At 33.2% G+C, this 22,987-nt stretch overlaps 1 protein-coding gene across 7 annotated transcripts in view; it reads left to right on the top strand.

Annotated features, from left to right (window-relative positions):
• The window catches only part of ZNF385B (zinc finger protein 385B), a 344,341-nt gene that overhangs the window by 299,511 nt on the left and 21,843 nt on the right, over positions 1-22,987 (top strand). For all 7 annotated transcript variants that reach the window (XM_039855975.1, XM_039855974.1, XM_039855976.1 and 4 more), the window contains one exon: positions 1,913-2,023. In XM_039855975.1, the coding sequence (XP_039711909.1) occupies positions 1,913-2,023 (111 nt within the window). The remainder of the gene's footprint in view (positions 1-1,912; positions 2,024-22,987) is intronic.

The raw sequence follows: 22,987 nt of genomic DNA, 5'->3' as shown, positions 1-22,987 counted from the left end.
ATAAATTGGAGTTACAAAATAGTCGTGGAGATATAAAGTATAGCACAAGGAATATATTCAATAATATTGTAATAACTATGTATGGTGTCAGATGGGTACTAGATTTATCAGAGTGATCATTTTGTAAGTTATATAAATATCGAATTACTATATTGTATACCTGAAGGTAATATAATATCTTGTGCCAACTGTAATTGAAAAATGTTTTCATTATTTAAAAATGAAAGTGGCATACAAAAACTGGTGTTTGGGAAATATTTATATAGTTTTAACCCATGTAGTTTACATGTCACCAGATAGGTATTTTAGAGCCTGAGAACAGAAACTATCCCAATAAAATGCTATTATTTTTTAACTTTCCAAAACAGTGTATTTTTTTTTGTCCTGTCAATACGGGTAGGCTATTTCCTGTTCAAACTAATCTGCCATCTCTAGTAACAATCAAAAAGTATAGTTTCACATCTCACAAATGGATGAATTAGACTTAAGTGTATGCACTTGTGAATAAGCTAAGAAAGTGAATAGGGTTTTTTGGGGGGTTTTGTTTTTGGTTTTTTTTTTTGACATTTTGAGATTTTCTTTGCCCGTAGAGGGTTGTTGATTTTTTTTTTATTCTCATTAAATAAAATTTGATATAATTGATTTTTAGGGAGTGTGTGTAGTTCTATGAATTTTAACACATATAAATCTATGTAACCACCACTACAATCAGGTTATAGAATTGTTCTATCACTCTAGAAAACTCACTTCTTTAAATTTTTATTGCCCTAAAGCACATAACTGTTTTTTATAGTGGAAATTCAATGTCCCATCATCATTGTTAAACTTGTAGTGAAAAATAGGCTACTTTACTGTTTGATAATTCTGTTTTCCATCCTCCTTTCTAATTTATTTAAGTTCTTTTAATCACTAATTTTACACTTTGTTGACGTGTAGTCCCAGTCAGGGATAGTCTTTGTTTCTCCCCTCTACTAAATATCATCAACTAATCCAATCCTAAACTCTAACCTTAAGAGATTTCCTAGACAATGGTGTCAGTGTATCTGTCCTTGTTCATGTTACATCTGTTTATAAGTAACGCTTTGTTTATCATCCACATTGTTTTTTGAACTGCCAGTTGTCTGATGTTAATGCTAGAGATTATTATTTGGAGTACCGAAGTGAATCACTGCTGTGTTTCTTTTTATAGATTCTGCAAATAGTGTTATTTCTTTTCCCAAGTATTTCTATGGCTTTGTGCCATACTCTTTCTTTGGTCGAATACTTTCATCACTGTATGGTGTATGCAAACCAAAGAGGAAAGTCACAAGTTATAAGTCAAAACTACTTTTTTTAGACAAGGGTTGCATAGTAACCAATCTGTAATGAGCATTTGTGACAGGCATTTCCAGTATTTCAATCTATGGTACATGAAAAGTAATAAATTATTTGAAAATAAAGACAAACATTTCTATTGTATGATATGAGCCTATCATTTATGACTGTCATAAATCAAAAATTAAGAAACTTAAATATATCTGTAACAATTGTCATACAGGTCATTTTAGATTATTGTAACTATTATCACCTCATATAGAGAAAACAAGTTAATTTTAGCCTTGACCTTTGGATCTTAATTTTTTTTGTTTGTTTTATGATTCTTCTAAGGTTTTCCAAGTCTCCTTATATAGATATATGATTTCTTGGGTTGTTGGGTTCTCCAATGATTTGTGTTATGATTTCAAAACAGTTTGTTTTATTTTGTTTTTAATTCCTGGAGGTGAGTAGATTGGTATTGAATTAGACTCTTTATTATTCTTGTTTGGGAATGAAAAGTTAAAACCTTAAGGAATAATAAAGCTACTTTTACTTGCTCACACTATTGTCTATCCTTTGAAGCTATAAATTGACTATTTTATCATTTGTTCTTTAGATGGATCCTGTGCAAAAAGCAGTAATTAACCACACATTTGGAGTGTCGATTCCCCCGAAGAAGAAACAAGTTATTTCTTGTAATGTCTGTCAGCTTCGCTTTAACTCAGATGTGAGTATCACCTTTTCATTGCTCTCTCTAGTCTGTCAAGCTGAAAGCCTGATCATTCTGAATATGTACATCTCTTCATATTTATACACTCTTCAGTGGCCCCTTCTTTTGGCGGTCTACTTATTTCATTGTGCCAGATTTTCAAGGGATTTGGATTCAACACTAGAAACTTGAGCAGTAGACTGGATAATATCAAAAATCAAGGTTTTGTCTATATAATAAGTCTCACCTAAACCATTTTACACTTAATCCCATCTACTATGTTTGCTTTTGAAAAACACTTAAATAGAAAATATTTTTTAAAGTTTAAAATGCAATGAAAGTATGAAAGAAATTAAAGTGCAATGAATGTTGAAGAAAACTATTGTTATTACCCTTGGTAACAAGTGTCACCTTTCATGTGTGTGTGCAAAATCATATTAAATACCTGAGAGAATAATTTACTATACAATTTATATTTTCCCAGGACATGGAAATACAGGGGAAGGTTTGTAATTGATTTCATCTGGTAAGCCTAATCATCCTTCTAAAAATAACAAGAAGAGAGTACAAATTAATCTTTTATGAAAGTAGATTTTAAAATGTAGAAACAAAATAACATGAAGTCAAAATAAATAATTTTAGAATGTTTATAATACCCAATTACCAAGTAAAGCCAATGACCAATGCAAATCTGAATCCGGAGGCTACATATTAAATGTGATATTTCCTGAGTTATTCCACCCCAGAAATCATTTTGCAAAGAGTATGTTATAGGATTCATGTTTATTGGAAATAGTAAAGTATTAAATACTTTTATTTACATATGCCATTAAATGATATTTGAATAATTCTATGTAGGAAACCTAATAAAAATTATAGTCATTGAAAAAGAGGAGATATGTTTATTGTGATTTATAGAAGTATATTTAATGCAATTTCAATTAAAATTCCAATGAATTTTTTGGCACCTGATAAAATCTCAACTCCTTATTCAAGAATTAAAATGTTCCTAAATAAACTGGGAAATATATAGTATTAATTCATTCAAAGTCTCAATAGTATTATGATGTTTATTCTCCCTAGACTGATCTACAGACCCAACATGATCCTGATCAAAATCTTTTTGTAGACTTTTTTTGTAGAAAATGCCAAGCTATTTCTTAAATGTATATAAAAAAGAAAAGCTTTGGAATAGCCCATACTATTTTGTAAGAAAGAACAAATTTTGAGGACTTACACATCTTGATTTCAAGACTTACTAAAAAATCTACAGTAATCAAGACTGTAATATTGGTGAAAGAATAGTAGAAATAAAGATCAATGAAACAGAGTCTAGAAATAGACCTATACCTATATGGTCAGTTGATTTTCAACAAAGTTGCAGAGGTAATCCAATGGAGAAAGGCTAATCTTTGCAACAAATAGTGCAATTGGATATCCATTTGTAAATTAAAAAAAAAAAAAAACACCTTAACTACTGCCTCACATGCAATGCAAAAAGTAATTCAAATGAATCATATAAATAGCTATAAACTTAAAACTATATAACTTCTAGAAGAAAACAGGAGAAAATCCATATGACCTTGAGATAGGCAGAGATTTCTGAAACAAAAAGTATGAACTATAAAAATATTGATACATTGGACTTCATCAAAATTAAAAACTTCTCTTCAAATGATAATATTACACTGTTGAGAAAATGAAAAGAAAAGCTACAGACTGGAAGAAAATATTTATAAAACATTATACTTGTACAAAATATTTAAATAACTTGTAATTTAATAATAAATAATAAATGGGCAAAATATTTAAGCAAGGACTTTACCAAAGAGGAAATATGAATGATAAATAAGCTCGTAAAATAATGCTTATCATTAGCCATTAAGGAAATACGAACCACAATCAGATAACACTGTACCTATTAAAATGATGAAAATTAAGCAAATTGATAATATAAGTAACAAAGATAAGGAGCAACTAGAACTCTCATTCATTGTTGATGAAAATACAAAATGGTATAGGTACTTTGGAAAGCGGTTTGGTAGTTATTTCTAAAAAATTTTACAATGTTATAGATACATTTCCCATTCAACCCAGCAATCCTACTTCTAGGTATTTATCCATGATAAATGAAAAAAATGTGATCATACATTTGTGTGGTTTCTTTTATAGTAGTTTTATTCATAATTGTCCTAAACTGGAATTAACCCAAATGTCTATCAACTGATGAATGGACAAACAAATTTTGGTATAGTCATACAATGGAGCACTATTCAGCAATTAAAGAAATGAAGTACTGTGGTACATCCTACAACATGGATGAATCTCAAAGGCAGCATGCTAAATAAAATAAGTTGGACATAAAGGCTATATACTACTGTCACTGCACTTATATAACTTTATACAAAAGATAATACTATAAGGACAGAAATCAGATCAGTAGTTAGCAAGGACTGAGAGTGGGGTTAGGGCATTGACTAAAAAAGAGCATGAAAGATTACTTTTTCAGGTGATGGAAATATTCTATGTCTCCATTGTTGTGGTGGTTACATAGCAGTTTTTGTTTTTCACAACTCATAGATCTCAATACCTAAAAAGGAATTTTACTGTATATAAAGTGTAACTCAGTAAACCTGACTAGAAAAAGTCAACGTGACAGAAGTCATGAAATATTTTGAAAGTAGAAGACTGATTAATGATAGAGACATACTATTAGATAAATTAAACTACAGTATTACCACTAGATTTAAGGTATAACGGTTAAAGGATTTTTGCAAGAATGTAAATACTAAAATAGGTCCAAGTGTATTTAACAGCTTTACCTAATTATTATCCAAATTTCTACATGTTCCCTACTTAACCACTTATAAAATGAATGCCCACCTGAAAATATTCTCCATATTTAGTTGTAGCATTCACACTGCTGCAATGCTAGATGTTGAAAACATCTCATAATACAGTGCAAATAGATTGCAAAGTGAAACTGCAAAAGCCTTGCAAAAGATGCAGACTTTCATGAAGTCTGTGAATGTCATATTAGAGAACTAACTGCTTGATATAAGCCAAATGGGAGGATATGTCTATTAGAAGAGTTAATTTAAGAAAAGTAACAAGGTCGGTGATACATAGGCTCTCCGAAACAAAGGTTTTGACTATCAAGTGAATAATAGGGGTTTGGGGGCAATTATGAATCTTTTGAATTAAAAAAATAATAACATATATTTACGTGGTTTAAAATACAAATTAATTTTAAAAGATATATTGAAAAATCTTATTCCATCCCATTCCCCATCCTCCCACTCTCCATGCTATTCTTGTCTGTCTGTAACCACTTTAATATTTCTTGTATATCTTCTCTGGTTTTTTATGCAAATATAACCAACTATGAATATATATTCTTATTTCCTCCCTTTTCTACATAAAAGATAGTGTACTTTTTACACTTTTTTGCCTTACATTTTTAACATAATAATAATATGTCTTTGAGAATTTTCTCTATCAAAACAGAGAGTTTCCTGGTTTTTTTAACAGATGTGCTAAGCAAACATGTTTACACTCTGGATCCTAACATCCGGAACCTTTTACTAAATTACCTTATATGGCAGAGGGGAAGTAAGGTAATAAATGGAATTAAGAGTGCCAATAAACTGACCTTGAAATATTTTATCCTGGATTATCCTGTGGGCCCAAGGGCCCTTAAAAGTAGGAAAGGGAGGCAAAGGGAAGATTTGAATGATGTGATGTAAGAATAACTCAACTGGACATTGGCTTTGAAGGTGAAGGAAGGAGCCACAAACCAGGGAATTACCAAGTGTATGGTAATTTGCTATAGTAGAATAAAAGACTGATACAGTAGTCTAAGTATGGATGCTCCATAGTTTATTGAACTAGTTCCTTATTGGTGGACACTCAGGTTGTTTCTGATCTTTTGGAATTATATAAGTTTTCATATTCAACAAAAGACAACTAGGGTACAAATTCAGGTTTCTTGCCTCTAAATCCACAGCTCTTCCTATTATATTATGTTGCCTGACATAATAATTTTACTCATTTTCCTAGCATTTTTTGAGCTTTTAACATGCACTACAGCTAGCATGGCACCAGGCTCCAGAGACCAGCAGCAACTTTTACTAGCAAACAGTATGAATGAGAACATCCAAGGATTAACTTATTAGATCATCTCAGAACCTGTTCCAGGTCTTCTGCTCTCTACATTTATTATTCCATACATAGAGAGGCCACATAGTATAGAATACTGGATTAAACCTCCTTGAACATGATTTAAATCCTAATTCTGAACTTGATAAATCACTTAACCACTGTGGGTCTCAGGTTCCTCTTCTATAATATAACTACACGATCTTTAGGAGGACCATTCCAGTTCTCTGATTAAAAAGCATTTCCATGGCATTTCTGTTAGAAGAACAGTGTATAATAAACACCTCCACCTTATGGGTGGAACAGCTGACACCAAGAAAGAATGATTTGTAGCTTTGCTTTTAGTTTGTGTCATGGGTTGCCTGGGAGTGGCGTGCCAGTCTTTTTTCTACACTCCAGAATTGCTCTGGAAGTAGGTTCACCTTTGACTTGAGCTTCATTCCATGTCAGTGATTTTCTTTGTATTTACTAATAGGGACATGGACAAAAGTACACGTGTGAGCATGCAATCACTAGCTTCCTTGTCACCACTCAAAAGCTCTGTTTATAATGGAGAAAAAAATTAAATTTCTGAGCCATACTTAGACCCTGGGCAGTAAAGCCACATAGTCTAGATGGCAAATTCACAAGTGTGACATATGCATGTTCTCTGTGTTTAGTGATGGTGTTATAATCTGCATAACTGAGCTCTGAAACTGAGCCTTTTTTTATTTGGAGGAGAGTTTATTATTGTATAATTACCCTATTTACATTTTAATGTAGGAATTAAGAAGATGCTCATCTTTATTTTCTTTAATAACATTTCTAAATCAGCCTGAGACTGAATTGTCTTCACTCCTCAGTGTAGAAAATATGGTTATTGAAAAATCTGGAATGCAGATTTGCACAATAAACAGATTGCATTCTGCAGTTCCCCATTACCCATATAAAATCTACCAGGGCAGGCTTCATGCATCAAAATTCAATGTGACCTAGTTTAAGTGTCCCATAGTAGCTCACTTGGTCCAGTTTTTATCATCTCAGTAGAACTCCACTGTTGGAAAGCAAAAGGCTACAGCTTTATTTACACAATACAGCGTTATGCAAATGAGCAAGCATTAATCACAAACATTTCCCAAATGAACCTTTACAAATTAACACCATTAACTTTGCCAGGCAGCAGGCATTGCAGTCCAGGAATAATATGTCTTTCCAACTGAGTCCCAGACCTTTGCACGAATGTGTACAGCACCCGAATTTCTAGTTTGTTCTTGGCCACCTTTTATTTTATTTTTTTTCTTACGTGATTTCATCTGAACACTGAATGAGGTTGTCCTAAGCCTGAACGCCCTTTTCTCCTCCAGTGAATGAGTGTACTGCAACTGTAGTTTGGTCATAAATCGATAAGCTTACATCTGAATCTTTACCCTTTAGCTGGGAAGTATGTTTCTAGAGTTAAGCCTTTCCAGGGAAACAGGTCTCCTACACTATTCTGTACTTGGTTTTAAATAAGACTCTCAAAATTATTGGGCTTTTGGTTTTCATACAGAAATACTGGAAATTAGCGCTAACATAAGCTTTTAAAATATTTTTGAGGCTAATGTTTCTCTTTTTGACTAAAGTTTTAAAGTTATTAGATCCCAAACAATTTCTAATTTGCATATTACCTTGGAGAATAGTAGCAGAAGGTGAAAAGAAACTGATCCTTAAACAGATTCTTACACAAAATCAGGGCAATTTGATTCTCTTAAATGTCTAAAAAGTGAGATGATCTTTTATTATTATTATTGAAAAACACAGTTAATCATAAATTCCCTTAATATATGACTGGGTCCTTTATGCTTCATAAGCAAACTGAAATGAGAGCATAATGATCTTTTTAATCAAGTTTTATACGCTCTAATTCAGGAATTGATCCTGAAATTTTGATACTCAGCATTAATACCACAATCGATTAAGCATAAGATTCAGTGCCTCTAATTGCTGTCCTTACAGGCTTAATTGGTATTACCTTTGGAGTAGCATTATAAACTTCAAATCACTCATAGTTTACATTTTTAAATTTTATCTTACTTTGTGGTTCCTCTAGGTTTTTAATTTTGTTGTGTTATTCTCTGTCTTTGCCTTGGTTTTTGGTTATCTAATACCTCGATCTGTCATTTTTAGCTCGCTGTTCTTTTTGCTATATTCTATTTCTCATGTCTCAAGACATAAGGAGATGACCTCATACCATTTCATTGATTTATGTTTGATTGATTAAGTACACATGGACAAAAAACTGAAGATTGACTTAGGAGTTAAAATGACATGGGGACCAACCATTTATGTGGACATTTCTGTGGGTGACCAGACTCTCTTATTCTTTACTATAAATCTCTCTGAAATTTCAGAAAGTGCAGTCGCTCAATAATCACTTCCAATTCCCATATGGCTGCATTAGTGTGTAATTGATACATCTGCAGTGCCACTTCCCTCTGCATTTTGCATCTTTGTCATCTTAGCAGTTTTCATTTGGATAAGGTTATTTAAGTATGCCCTCCTGGGTGTCTCTCTCTTTCAGTCGTATGTCTACTTTCTGATTTCTTTAAGCAGTTCATGTAATACAGTACAAATTCTCTGTCTTTCATAAACAAACAGCCCCCATCTACCATCTGCCACTTTAAGAGACTTTAGTGCCATTTCTGCTAGAAGCCCTGGCACTATTAGGAAGAAAGCCACAACTTTGGGTCCCATATAAATGTCCTTTTCATTTGCTCTTGGCTGACCCTCCATTTCCTTTGGCCACAGAGCTTAACTCCACCTCTCCAGCAGCTGCCAAGAGGCAGCAAGTCCCTGCAGCAGCTGTGGTTTCTTCCCAAGGAAGTCAGAGTGTCTGCGGGAAACAGGGACCATTAGACACCTCATTTAAAGATGTCCCTTGCAGCAAAGCAAGAGAGGCACTCAGCTACAAGGGCACTTGCTTGCATTTTCTAAAGGATCAGCTTTTTATTTGTCACCATATGACATTCTTCTAGGGGATTCTGCATTTTGTATTGGCTGCCTAGTGCTTGCTTTTAACTTTAGAAATTCTATCCATGGGTTGTCAGTGCTACTCTTTCTCTGTCAAAACATATTCTTTCTACTAAACCATCATATTGTTCCTTCCTTTCTTCTCTACTCTATCTCCTCTTCTCTTCTCTTTTAGCTTTTTCTTGGACATTCATAGTGTTTTTATTAAAATTTTTTAGGTTAATAATTGAATTCATTGCTTTAAATTCAAAGGCACTTCCCTTGGGGTTAGAAAACATATTGAACATATTATTTGAAACTCTAACCAACATACTGTTTTTAAAAAATGAGTTTAGGGGGTGGCTTCGTAGTGTAGTGGTTAGCACCTCTGCTTTATGCACAAAGGGGGGAATAAAACGGGGGAAACAAATGAGTGTATCCTCTATTTCCTGAATTTTCACACATTGCATTTGATAACTGATATGTCAAGGAAAACTTTGAACATTTATTTGCAATATTCGACTCTTTCCACATTGCCGCTGTCAGATATGTTCAGCAAATATCTACACATGTTAATTCTACAGATTAACTGTTTCCTCCTCTCACGCATACATATACAATGACTGCCTATCACCCATAAACATCTATTCAATTTCTCTTGCAGCTCTTGAGATAGCAGCGTCTTTAATAGCAGCAGCTCTATTAATTTACAATGTATTTATATTTATATACTCATATATAAATTGCATATAAACAATTATATAAAAGTATGTGTGTATGTGTGTGTGTGTACATCTATATAATTTGCTGGCTTTTTTTTTTTTTTTTTTAAGAATCGGTGCTGATAAAACATGAGAGACAGAGTTTTAAGCATACCGGTGCCTCGCCTGCCAGATTTCACCTATGCTAATAGTGGCCTCTGCTTTAGAAACTCAATAAGCCATGAAAGTTTGTCCTCACTGAAGAATGAATTTATGATTAGGAGGGTTTGGAGAAAATTACAGGTATATTGAATTCTGCAAGTGATGATTAAATAAAGAGATACCCCAGTGATAACCTCATTGGTGGGTTGGGAACTCAAAAGCTAGTTGCAAAGTTTATATCTGCTATTAAGAAGTACAAATTATTAGGTAAATGAATAATTCTGAAAGTTTGAAAAACCAACTGATTCTGTCAAGAAAAAAGATACTGAAGATAGAAGGAATCGATAGCATCAAATGGAAATCTAGAAAATAATAGTCTGCTTTTGTCAAAAATTTTACATTTTTCCCATAAATAAGACTACTTATATTGATTCGTAGGTTTGGAGGATAGTGAAGCAGATAGGAGGTAATTAAAAGCATAAATCTCAGAAGCTTGGGAAGGTAATTCTCTACTTTGCAGACACAGCTGACAAAATGATGAACATTTTTTGCTTCAATATGACAGAAATATAGCACAGTTACGGAGAGAAGGAACATATCGTGCTAAAAGTTTGTCAATAGCTGCTGTTTAACAAAGCCTTAACGAAGTTTAGTCACCTTTTTTGAAGCATATATTAGTTCCTTATTAAATTTTTTAAAAAACTTGCCTCTAAAGTAGTGCTTTAATATTACAAAAAATGTCATAGTCTCTCTCAGCACTACACTATTTAAAATAGGTATTTGGATAGTTTAGGACTGATTTTCACTTCATCAGTGAAAGAAAGAGAAGACTGGGATAAAAGTGAAGTTTTTTTAAAAAGTGAGCATTACAACTTATAAAAACCCAACAGATCCTGTATTTATCTAATAGGGAAATTGGGCAGCATGCTTAATTCAATATTTCTCTGGCTTTTCTTAAAAAAAACATAGATGCCTCACATGACATGTTACTTTAGCTATTTTTAAGTGTTTAATATTTAAAATTAAGATGATCAGCCTAATGTGATTTTGTGAAGAACAATAATTATGAATGCTACAAGGAAAGTACTTCAGGTGCCCATCCCCATACACCAGAATATGTCCTCAACAGAAAACCATTAATTATCTATGAGTCACTATCAATACGGCAAGCTTTGGTACATTTCCATTGCTTTGCTGATCAAATATTAATAATACCTTTAAAAAAATAATGTGGGTTTTTTAAATTTCCTGTGTAAAATTCTTGTGTTAGTAACTCTTGTAGAGGAAAATATGAGATTCCTGAAAGGATTTTAAAGCCATTTTGTTGGTGACTTTGTCATCTATAAATTGTCTTGCCACCTAGGGGTTAGGAGAAGACTGCTGAAGGCATGTGTATTTTCCTTCTTTGCTTGGTATAGATTGCTTTAGTTAAGATTGCTTGTGGAATCCTTAACAATAAGATATTGTTTCACTTGATTTTTGTAGTTTGGAATTCTTCAGCTAAAAATTTATTCAATATATAATTAGTAATCAGGTAGAATTTCTAGGCTGACCACCTGTAGGTTTCCTAAGTGATTAGTTGCTGGTTTAAAGTTTATATTTAGGCTTTATTAAAGACATGTTTGGTTTCCTGTAGCTGATCTTTTTTTCTGTATGCTTGAGTGCACGATCGACTATAATTTTGAAAAGATTTATAAGAAAAAAGGTATTACTTATTAAGACAAAAGCAAAAACAAACCTCCTTCCCCCCGCCCCAAAAAGCTGCATGCGACACAAAGTGTATTCCATTGCTCTCAAGCAAGTAGCTGATTTAATGCAGTTTAGAGCATCCTGCAAAAGAGGTAGCTTTTAGTTACTTTCATCTCTACAGCAGCTCTTTGAATAAAGTGACAACATTGGCCATGGAGGCCAGAGAACTTTAGGTGCAGTGGGTCAGCATAAAGAGCAGTTTTCTGGGGAAACCTGACTGGCCATAAGAAACTTTATGACATGTGGTTGCAGCTGAGAGGCTAAGGATAGCATATGAGGAAGTATTACTTTAACCAATTTCTACAATTTCAAGTTAGGGAGACTTGGTTGGAATATAGTGATTTTGGTTTATGTGAGTTCTCCGAGGAGAGTAAAGTAGCAGTGAACTTGATTAGAGAGACAGGAGAAGAGTATCAAAATAGTTTTTACCAAGAAAGGAAGATTCAAGAAATACAAAACAAGCTCCTTACTCTCATAGCCCTGATTATCTATCCAGGGAAATAAAACTAATACACTTAGAAACACTGCTGAACTATACGCTGTTAACTATAGAGTAATATAAATTTAGGAAACAGGACAGCACACAAGCTAGAAGAATCACAAGCAGAGGGATGCCTGTTCTTCTACCAGCCTCTATACTAAATAGTCTTTACGCATATTATCTCTGTATTTTTGGAGGTTCATGGAAGCGGTAAAACATTGAGTGAGGCTTGAGAGATTATCAGTTTTGAGGGAGAGAGAATTGAAGAATTATAAAATACTAGAGCTAAAACAGATAGGACTTCTTAAGGATGTTGTCCAGGGGTAGGCTGTGGTGGGGGGAGGGTCCATGAACCCCCTATAATTATGCAAAATTTTGCTTGTGTGCATACCTGAAACCATGGTCACTTAAGATGATGATAAAGGAAGGCTGTGAATATAATTTTTCTCTTTATAGTGATTGTTTAGAACTTAAATCAACATTTTTTTTGTTTTCAGGGAGAAGTATTTTATTACTAAGTTTAGAATTGCCAGATTGTAGTGATAATTAAAATCAGACTGATTTTGTCAATTTTATTATTGTTTTTAAATTATCTGTAGATAGTGTAATCTCTTATTTCCTGAATGTAGACGGCCCTACCTACAGTATACCGCCGATGTTTGTTAATGGAATTCTAGTTTTGCTTTTTAAAATTTTATTATTTTTCAATTACAGTTAGCATTTAATATTATATTAGTTTCATGTGTACCACATAATGGTTAGACATTTATATAAGTTACAAAATGATCCCCCAATGTGTCTAGTACCTTCATGACACCGTATAAAATTATTACAATATTATTGACTCTATTCCCTAGGCTGTACTTTACATCACCTTGACTATTTCATAATTGCCAATTTGTACTTCTTAATCCCTTCACCTTTTTAACCCAGTATCCCAACCCCCCTTCCACCTGGCAATCATAAGTTTGTTTTCTGTATCTATAAGTTTGTTTGTTTTGTTTGTTCATTTAGTTCTGCTTTAAATACATTTTACATTTAGCATGGGAGATGCATACTGCTGATTTATACCAGTAATCACCAAATAGTTTCCTTTGTATCTTTGATAATGCCTACTGAGTGTTCTCTGAAAGTAGCTTTCATCATCTTTGAACTGTAAGCTTGAAGCGATTACCTGGTTTATGCTCTCAAAGACATAACATTCTATATTATTTGAGAGACACCTATGGAATCCTTTAATACGATGATTTATTTGTTTATGTAATGAATTTTGTCTTTTTCTTATATCATTTGAGAAGGATCAGAAAGAATAGATTCACTAAAAGAGTACTTAGGTTATTTGTTATAGTTTTGTGATTTAAATGTTTAAGCTAACAAAATGCCCTATATGCACTTTTAAACTAAAAATACCAACAATCTCTTTTTTAAGATTTAATTTATGCATTTACACAGATGGTCATAGAAGGGGGTATTTATTAACATCTGTAAATGTTGGAGAAATGATGGATGTCTATATTTGTAAAATGCCAGAATGGAATTACTGAATTCGCAGATGTAGATTTAAAAATACAATGTTTGAATATCTGGAAGACATTCTCTTCAAGCTAATTTTCCAAATATCTAGACATTGAATAATTGCCTTTTGTATAAATTTCCATTTTTATAAATGCAGTAAATTCTTGTTAATTTGGACTACAGTAATTAGGGATTTGTGATAATTCAGGTAGAGGCTGAATTTAACTTTTGTTTGGTCCAAATTCTTTCTTAAAAAAAAAATGCAGATGAGTGTTGAAAAGGAGTTTAAAACAGAGATTTAGAATACCAACAGAAACAATTTTTTTCAAGCTTACTTAGGTGTTTTTAAAATACACATTAAAATACAAGCAATGATACAATTTAAAATAATTCTTATATATTTTAATACATCACCTAAGAATCTCTGGTACCTAGAAGTTATCAACTAAAAGCACTTCTTCAAAACTGTTCTACTTTTTCAACTTTTTTATCACTTCATGATATCCTTCACCCAAATTAGTATATATTAATGAGGTTTTTCTGAGATTATAACCATTTAATAATATCTAATACTATTCTCTTTTCTAAAAAGCAAATGATATGTTTATGACTTGATTAGAATTTCTCAGAAAAATCTTTTGAGTCAAGTGTTTGAACTTAGATAACATATAGGATTTATATTTCAGTCCAAATAGACATTGTTTTGAAGGATAATTTATCCATTTTAGTTATCTACACTAATCAGATTAACTGAATGATCAATAAATCACTGACTCTGTGTTCTGACCTGGGGCTATCTTAATAGACTAGTAAGTGAACCATTGTATGTAAGGATTGTTTGTCCAACTGAGCAGTTAGTCTGTTACAAAACTGCCCATTTCACACTAAGACTGATTAAGCCCCAGACTCTCAAAATCCTACCAACTGGTGATCCCTGCTTGAATCCACTGCTCCAAATCATGGGCAGAAGCAAGTCAAGAATCTAGAGAAAGCTGGAGGTACTCATTTGATTATGATCGCCCTTGATAACAAAATTTTCACTCTCTCTGTTATTGAGCATCCTCAGCATTCAGGTTTCTAAACAGTTATGTGCATCTCTAGTCCAATTCTTGCCACTCACTCCACTGTTTGCCAAGCTTCAGCCACAATGGCTTTCTTTTATTTCCATAAATCTGCCAAGCTACTTCTGCCCCTCCCACTTCTGTTCTAGTCTCTACTCTTCCTTTAGGTCTCACCTTAATGTTTCTTTCTCAGAGAGTTTTTCTAAACTTCCTAGTTAAACTAGCTCCACTCCCAATAGTGATATAACGCCCACTAATTTTCCTCTACGAAATGTATCACAGTTTATAAAGATATCTTTATTTATGTAACTATTTTTTTAAACATCTGCTTCTCTCAACACACACACATGTCACACACATCACACACACACACACACACACACACACACCTTCCCATGGTTACCCCATAAGAACAGGGACTGTGTATGTTTTGTGCATTGCTGTCTCTCTGGTACCTAGCACAATACATATATATTTCTTGAATGAATAAATGGTCCTAAAGGGGATTTTTTTTATCTTTAATTTATGACAACCCAAGGATTGGTTGAGAATTACTGAATTAATTTGCTACAATGAAAACTATATCTTATATGACCTAAAGATCACATTCCTGGAGCTGTTTTTTACCTCCAGATCAAACTTTCCAAGAAAATAAAGATCATCTTTTACCAGAGTAGCTAAGGGAGAGAGTCTGTTCTATTTTAGATCTACCCCTGTGGAGGCTGTTTAGACCTCGGGCTTCGGGTTTGCTTCAGTGTGTGGTTAAGAGCCTAATCTTTTAATCCTGGGTTTGAAATAGAGCCTTCCATTTCTGGCAGCGTGATAGTGAGCAATTACTTAACTTTTCAGAGTCTTTGTAAACTTGAGCTAATAATATTTACCTCACATGGTCTTATGAGGATTAAATGAGATGCTGTCTGTAAAATACTAACATGGTGCCTGGTACATAGAAAATAATTAATGATAACTACCTAGAATGTTTTAGGCAGTATGTTAAGTGCAAGAGATAGGATGAAAAGCAAAATCTCATAGGTATAAACCTTAATGAAGGTTACTGTTTGGTGGGGAAATACATATATTAATCAAATTATTATAACAAGTAATAATTTTTTAAATTGTGAGAAATACTATGAAGGAAAGAATCGAAGAAGTTAGGATGTGACCTAGTCTGGGGCATCATGGAAGCCTTCTAAAGGAAATAATTTGGGGGTTGGGTTTTGAAGGATGAATTACCTAGGGAAAGAGAAAAGGGATAATATTTTAGGAATGTGTAAAAGGGCAGCGCTATACTTACATTCCAGCCACATTCTCTTTCAATTCCTCAGAGAATAACAGAGAGCCTGCTACTAAATGAAACTAGAGGTAGGTCGGGAGTAGGCCATATAGGTCTTGAATATGATGGTTTTAGATTTTAAACCAGGAACAACGGAAAGGCTTTGAAGATTTTAAGCAGAGGAATGACGTGATCGGTTTTGCATTTTGAAACTATCACTCTGGCCCCCGTGTAGAGGTTAGGTTGTAAGAGAGCAGGTGGGGCGATCATTTGAGAGGCTGTTGCAGGAGTCCAAGCAAAAGAGGATGGGGGTCAGGACCAAAGTGACCGTGGTTGAGATGTAAAGAATCGGCTTGATTACAGAACCATTTAGGTGGTAGAATCCACAGGACTTAGTGATTGACTGAATGTGGGGGTGTAGAATGATCCCTGGATTTGGCTCTTACAGCAGATCTAGAGTGATGCTATCGGCTGAAATGAAATGCTAGAAGAGGACTATGTAGTTTGGGCACCAAAGCAGAGACAAACGATGCCAAGTTTGGTTTTCAACTTATGTTGAAGGTGCTTTGAGATATGCAAGTGCATATTCTGAGTCTGGAGCTCAGAAGAAAGCTCTAGACTAGAGAGGTAGAAGCCAGGAAATTATTGGTATAGAGGTGGTTGAGGAACTTGTAGTGTTGATGAGATGGAATGGGGAGTAGACTGGAAAGTTTTGAGTGAGAAGACAAGAAGGCCTAACACTGAGGCTTGAAATATATCAACATTTAATGACTAGGCAGGGGAGGATGAGCCTGCAAGTGGTTGTGAAATGAAAGTGGGAGACACCAGCCTAGGAAATAGCCTAGGGACAAGTGCCTGCCAAAGTAGAAGCGAGAGGTCAGCAGGGGCAGGTGCACCTGATTGGTCAAGAAGGAGGCATAAAAGATGTTCTTGGTTTTAGGATTTAGGGCAATGGTGTCTTGGTGATGTCTGTTTCAGTAGATTGAGGTAGACTGATTAGAAAGGAAAAGATGGAGATATGCATACAATTAATTTACCAAACTAGTCTCTGAAAGGGAGCAGAATAATGGGGTGAGAAACTAGGAGTGAATGTAGGTTAAGGGGTGGTTTATTTTGGTTTGGGAAGATCTGAGCTTGTTTAAACATTAATGAAAAGGATGTGGTGGGGGTCAGTATAAATGTGTAAAAGAGAAGTGTTAACAGACGCTGGGGAAGGCAAAAAATAACAGCATTTTCAGATAGAGACTTGTCTTAATAGGAGTAATAATTCCTTTTTATTTTTAATAAAAGCTCTGGTTTTTGGTTTAAAATGCCCCTGAAATTTGAAATCTGTATGTTTAAAAACACCATTAGTCCCTGACTCACTAGTCCCTGTGGTAAGAACCTTCTAGTTACGCTCCTGTTTTTTCTTTCCTTCTAGTAGGTCTTTGCTGCAATTAGATTGTACTAGAACAAATGTCTTCAGTGGCCTCTCATCGCCTACTTAGTTAAGTATGCTATTTGTTAACTACCTTCCTACTACCTAGTATGTAAGGCCTAAATAATCTGACACTCGCCTTTCCAATCTTTTTTTCCACTCCTACTGTACACACTCCCACATTTCACTCAAACCGAATTATTCACATTTTCCGGAACATAAATTTGTTTGATTTTTCCAGACTTTTTTTTTCTTATCATAGTCTTCTCCTCATTGGGATTATATACCTCTTGGCTTTGAAATCCTTTTCATTATTGAAGGCCTATCTCAAGGTCCTTTCTTTTCTCCAATTTTCATGCCATTTTATTAAGCCTGGGACAGGGTTACACATTTTGATGCCAGATTCAGAGAAATATGCTTAGGAGAACATAACTGCAATATATCCAGAATTACAAATTAGGGTTTGAAAACTAAATAGGAAAATTTTAAATGTGTGCTTTAATTTAACTGAAGTACTTAAAATTTTTTCTAATTGTAAAAGAAGAAAAATAATAATTTGAAGTATTTATTACCTATTTTTGCATCATGGGTGACAACCCAACTTTGGGAACAACCTACATATTCTTCAATAAGGTACTATTGATATAAATTATGGTTCATTCATATAATAAAACAAGTATATGCAACCATTTAAAAATCAGAAAACTTTCTAATTACTCATTTTTTAAAATCTCTAAGATCTATTGCTTAATAGAAAAAACAAAATGCAGAACAACATAGGTGGTATGTAGGCATTTGCCTAAAAAACAAAAGAAAGGAAAAGTACACATATATGTATATATTTGCTTGACAGGCATGTAAATTATTTCTGGCAGGATACACAGAAAGTGTCAACAAAGAGTTGTTGAGTCTGAAAGGCAGACTTTTCACTGTATATACTTTTAAAAATACTTTTAAGCTGTGTAATTGGATTTTATTTCGAATCCTTTATATCACTTGTCTGGATCATCATAATTACCTCTCTTCTACTTTGCCTCACCCCAGCTTCCCTACTGTACACATATAGCTTGTTCTCAACACAATAACCAGAGCGATAATGTTATAAACAGAAGTTAAACAAGGTTACTCCTTTGTTCAAAACACTGCTGGGATTTCCCATCTACTCAGAATAGAAGTCAAAATCCTTGCAATGGCCATTTGCTCTTCCCTGGACCTGAAATACTCTTTTTCCAGATATCTACCTTCATTTCATTCAGGTCTCTGTGCAGATACCCCCTCAAAAGAAAGACTTTTCCTGGTACCTGAAATAGCATCCCACCCCATCATAGTGTATTCCCCTTACTTTTCCTTATATTTTTGTAGTACTACCTAACATATTCATAAATGTATCACTTATCATTGAACACTTATCATCTAAAATATATATAAATTTCATTTTATTGCCTATGTCCCCATACCAGAATGTTTCTCTAGACCTGCATTCCACAACACTTAGAATGATGCCTGGATCATAACAGATATTCAATAAATATTTGTTAATGAAAATAAATGACCCCCAGTGTTAAATGTCAGCTTTTAGAAGATTTTTCTTACTCTGTCCCATAAATATTATATTCAATTCAACAACTCTTTATTGAACGTGTACCATGTAATAGGCATTTCAGAAGATTCAAAGATAAGTAAGGCAGTGTTCACATGGGTATATTCTATATTACATGAGCAGCCTTTGTTGTGACTCTTACTGTTGAGTAGAACTTTTAGACAAGATCATACAAAATCAGAAACTGGAAGTCCACTTAGCATTTCACTGATTATATTGAAAATTTTTGGTATTTATGGGTGAATCAAAGTTACAGGCATTTTTATTTTAATTTGCCTCCAGTAGTCCAATCTCTTTTATGTGAGGGAGATTGACCAGATTAATCTGGAATGAAAATTTCTAGTTTAATCTGATACTTTAGTATAGAGACAGCCTTAACATGACCCAGGGTAGCTAAGTGACTAGTAAAAACATAGTTTCTTTATTTTCTCTTAGTTATATTTATATGTTTTGAAAAGATATGGTTTTACTTTTCACATATGCATAATTCACTTAATTTTGAATTATAAAATACTGCTGGGTTTTAAAAATTGGTTTAGGGGCTTGGGGTATGAGTTTACAAAAGCTTATATTATAAAAGAGGTTTTTAAATGAATAATGATAAATAATACATTAAACATATATAAAATATTACTAAAGCCATTCATTAACCAATTTTCTAAGCATTATACTTTCAAAATTACTTTGTCACTTTGGTCTAAATTAAGAATATTACATAGCAACTATAAGGAGACAGTGCAAATTCTAAGTTTAGAATTTGCATCATTTCTGTAAATTTCTTTAATATGGAAATGTAGGTAAATGTAATACCTTCTAGACTGATTAAAAATTAATATGTAGAAGCCTGGGAGCCTAATTTAAAAGACCGTCAGAAGACTTGAATTAGTTAGCTGTAGAATCACAGCATTAATGCATAGACCTGAATTATATTGCATTACTTATCATTGAGTAACAAAAATCACTCCTAGAGAACACACAATGGCAATCTATTTCCCCACTGAAAGACAGCAGCACTCATGAACACATGAGAAATTTGAGATGTAACTGTGAAATCTATAAACTCTAAGGTACCCTTCTTTATATTTCAAGGTAGCTGGGAATTATTAACTAAAATTTCTCAGTTTAATATAAAATGGGAAATTAATTTAAAAGAGATAATTTTTACTTTTAAATATTTTTGGAGAAATCATAAAATAAATTGACTCAATAATATTAAGTAATTATTAACAAATCCTTACTGTTTTGTAATATGTTATAAAATTAACAGATGATATCCAAGTTTCACAAAAATTCTAAGATTTAGAAGTTCTAACAGATTAGGTCCCCATCTGCCTAATTCTTTGAGAAAATTAGATATTTTCATAAATTATAAATGTTCCCATTATTTTGTAATCAAGATTGTTAGTGTAGAGAGTACTAATTTTCCCACTTTTGGCATATTAACTTAGAGAATATGGCTTATCAAGTCATTCTGTGAGGAGTTCATGGTTTACTCCTCCTTATGATTTGGAAAAAGATTAAGGGCATATTTCTCTAGGGTTTCTTTACTTCATTTTGCCTCAGTTAAACTCTAGTACACATACTAAGACTTTTCACATACATTTATCATTAAATTGACTTAGATATTCACCCCCAATCCAGAAGACAAAGTAAATAAACCTTTTAAAAATTGTAATATCATGTAAAATGGAAAAATAAACTATCTTATTTTTTTAGGATAAGCATGTCAGTACTTTTTGTTGAATTTTTAAGTAAATTGTGATGTTAAAGAAATTGCATTAAATGAAACTCATTATCTATTATCATCATTGAAAACATTCACGTAAACCTACTTCCATTTGGTTGGTAGGGGGAAAGTATTTTCAAAATATAATCTATAATTTGCAGTATTCATGAATAGAATTAAGAAATTAATCTTCTAGGATGGACTTTATGTGTGTGCGTATATGTGTGTACACACACAAATATATATACACACACACATATATATGTATATAATTTATTTTAAAAATATATAATTTTAAATGTTGGCTTAATTTGAAAATGAGGAGCAAACAAGACAGAATTGAACAAATGAAAGAATTAGAGACTCAGTTCATAGTTAATACAGCCAAGTTCATATAACTCTCTTTTATGCTCCACTCTTGTCAATACTAAACTGGAAACATAGCGTATATGTTTGGCGTATCCAGGGAAAGAATCGTAGATTGCTGGAAATCACCTAAAATTAAGAATCCGCCTTCACATAATTGAAATATAACACTCACTAGGAAAATGAGACAAAATTTTAATTAATTGGAACTCTACAAGAAACATTTTTATTTTTAAAAAGCACTTTTTAAAAACGTCACTTTTTGCTATATTCCAGATAATTTTGAACTTAAACTTTAGTGTTTTTCTATTTCATCATGAAAATTCTGTCATAGTTGTTAAGTCCATTTATAGCTTCTCCATGTTTCCATGTGTAATATCACCAATGAATTACGTACCAGAAACATGAGCATCAAGACTCTTAGCTGGCTAATAGGTTACATTGGAAAAATTAACATGAAGCCCGCTTAAAGATCTTAGTGTTTTAAGAAATGAATTAATTTGCCTACATGGAAACTTCTTTATAATGTGAATGATTATAATGTCATGCTCATGTATTCAAATGGTGACATTTTAAATCAGCTGCACCACAAGAACTCTACTTCTGTCTTGCGATATTCGAGAGAATCTAAATTAGACCTAAAGAGAATTCACAGTCAAGAGTGCACATCATCTTCTTCCTAGAAGCCACTACTTTTCTCTTTAGTAATATAGAAATATATGGAGTTTTACATACATATTATAAAGCCAATAGCTATGAAATGCCATAGTCAGAATTCTGGCCTTGGAGGAATCCAGAGGACACCATTCACACTGAACTTTATATGAGTGGCTCCCCCCATCCTGGGAGTTTTGCAATGTGGCAACACTGGACAAGCCATAGCAACCTGAAGTATTTCATGTAGCTATAAATTATAAATTAGCAAAGACATTATATCTTTTTAAGCTAAACATCTTTTAATGGTTATAACTTTGTCTAGACTTTGTTTTCAACAGATCCCAGTAGTTGAGGATTGAATGAAGTGAATATCAAAGCCAGTAGTTGTATGTCATTACGGATATTACAGGCCTTATAATTGCAGAAAGGCTTACTAGCAGTCTATGGATTAAGTAAGCCTTTCTTATGATCTTATGTTTCTTATGTTGTAGTTTTTTCTCAGAATGTGTGATTTTGACAGTGCAACAAGTATATGCAAAGAACATTTTAATGATTAAAAATAGTCTTGAAGCAAAGATTCAAGTAATTATCTAGCTATTACTCAGTAATATTTAGTTCATTTTTTATATGTTTAACTATAGTATTTTAAGTGCCACACTTTTATCTCAATAACTATTAGAGCGTCAATATAAATAATTTAATCATTCTTTTAATATAAGATTATTGTTTGGAGCACAGGATAAAATCTGTGATATAAAAGTGACATCTTCATAACCATTTAGACAAGATACCTACAAACAGAACATTCAGTTGTTTTTTCTTAATTTTAAAACCCTATTATATGTTTTCCATGTCACAGGAGATAATTTCTGAGGTCACACAATGTGGCTGCCTTCCCCTGTTGTTCCTTTTATCTCTCTGTGTTCCAGTGATGCTGGAAAGCAGAAATGCCCGGGGAACATTGCACAATTCGGAAGATTTCCGTGCCCTACCATATGCTATTCCTTTGCCTGAAATACCTTCCTCTCCACACTGCTACTTCAGAACCCTGCCCCTCGAGCAAGGCCCAGCTCTCATGTCATTTTTTCATGAAGATTCCATGATGCTCTGCAATCCAAAGAGATTTACCTCTCCTCTGATGCCCATGTG

This window comes from Pteropus medius, unplaced genomic scaffold (genome assembly GCF_902729225.1).
Source record: "Pteropus medius unplaced genomic scaffold, Ma_sr-lr_union100, whole genome shotgun sequence".
NCBI classification, from domain to species: Eukaryota; Metazoa; Chordata; class Mammalia; order Chiroptera; family Pteropodidae; genus Pteropus; species Pteropus medius.
The sequence above is the reverse complement of the archived record's forward strand: the minus strand, read 5'-3'. Positions and strand labels throughout refer to the sequence as shown.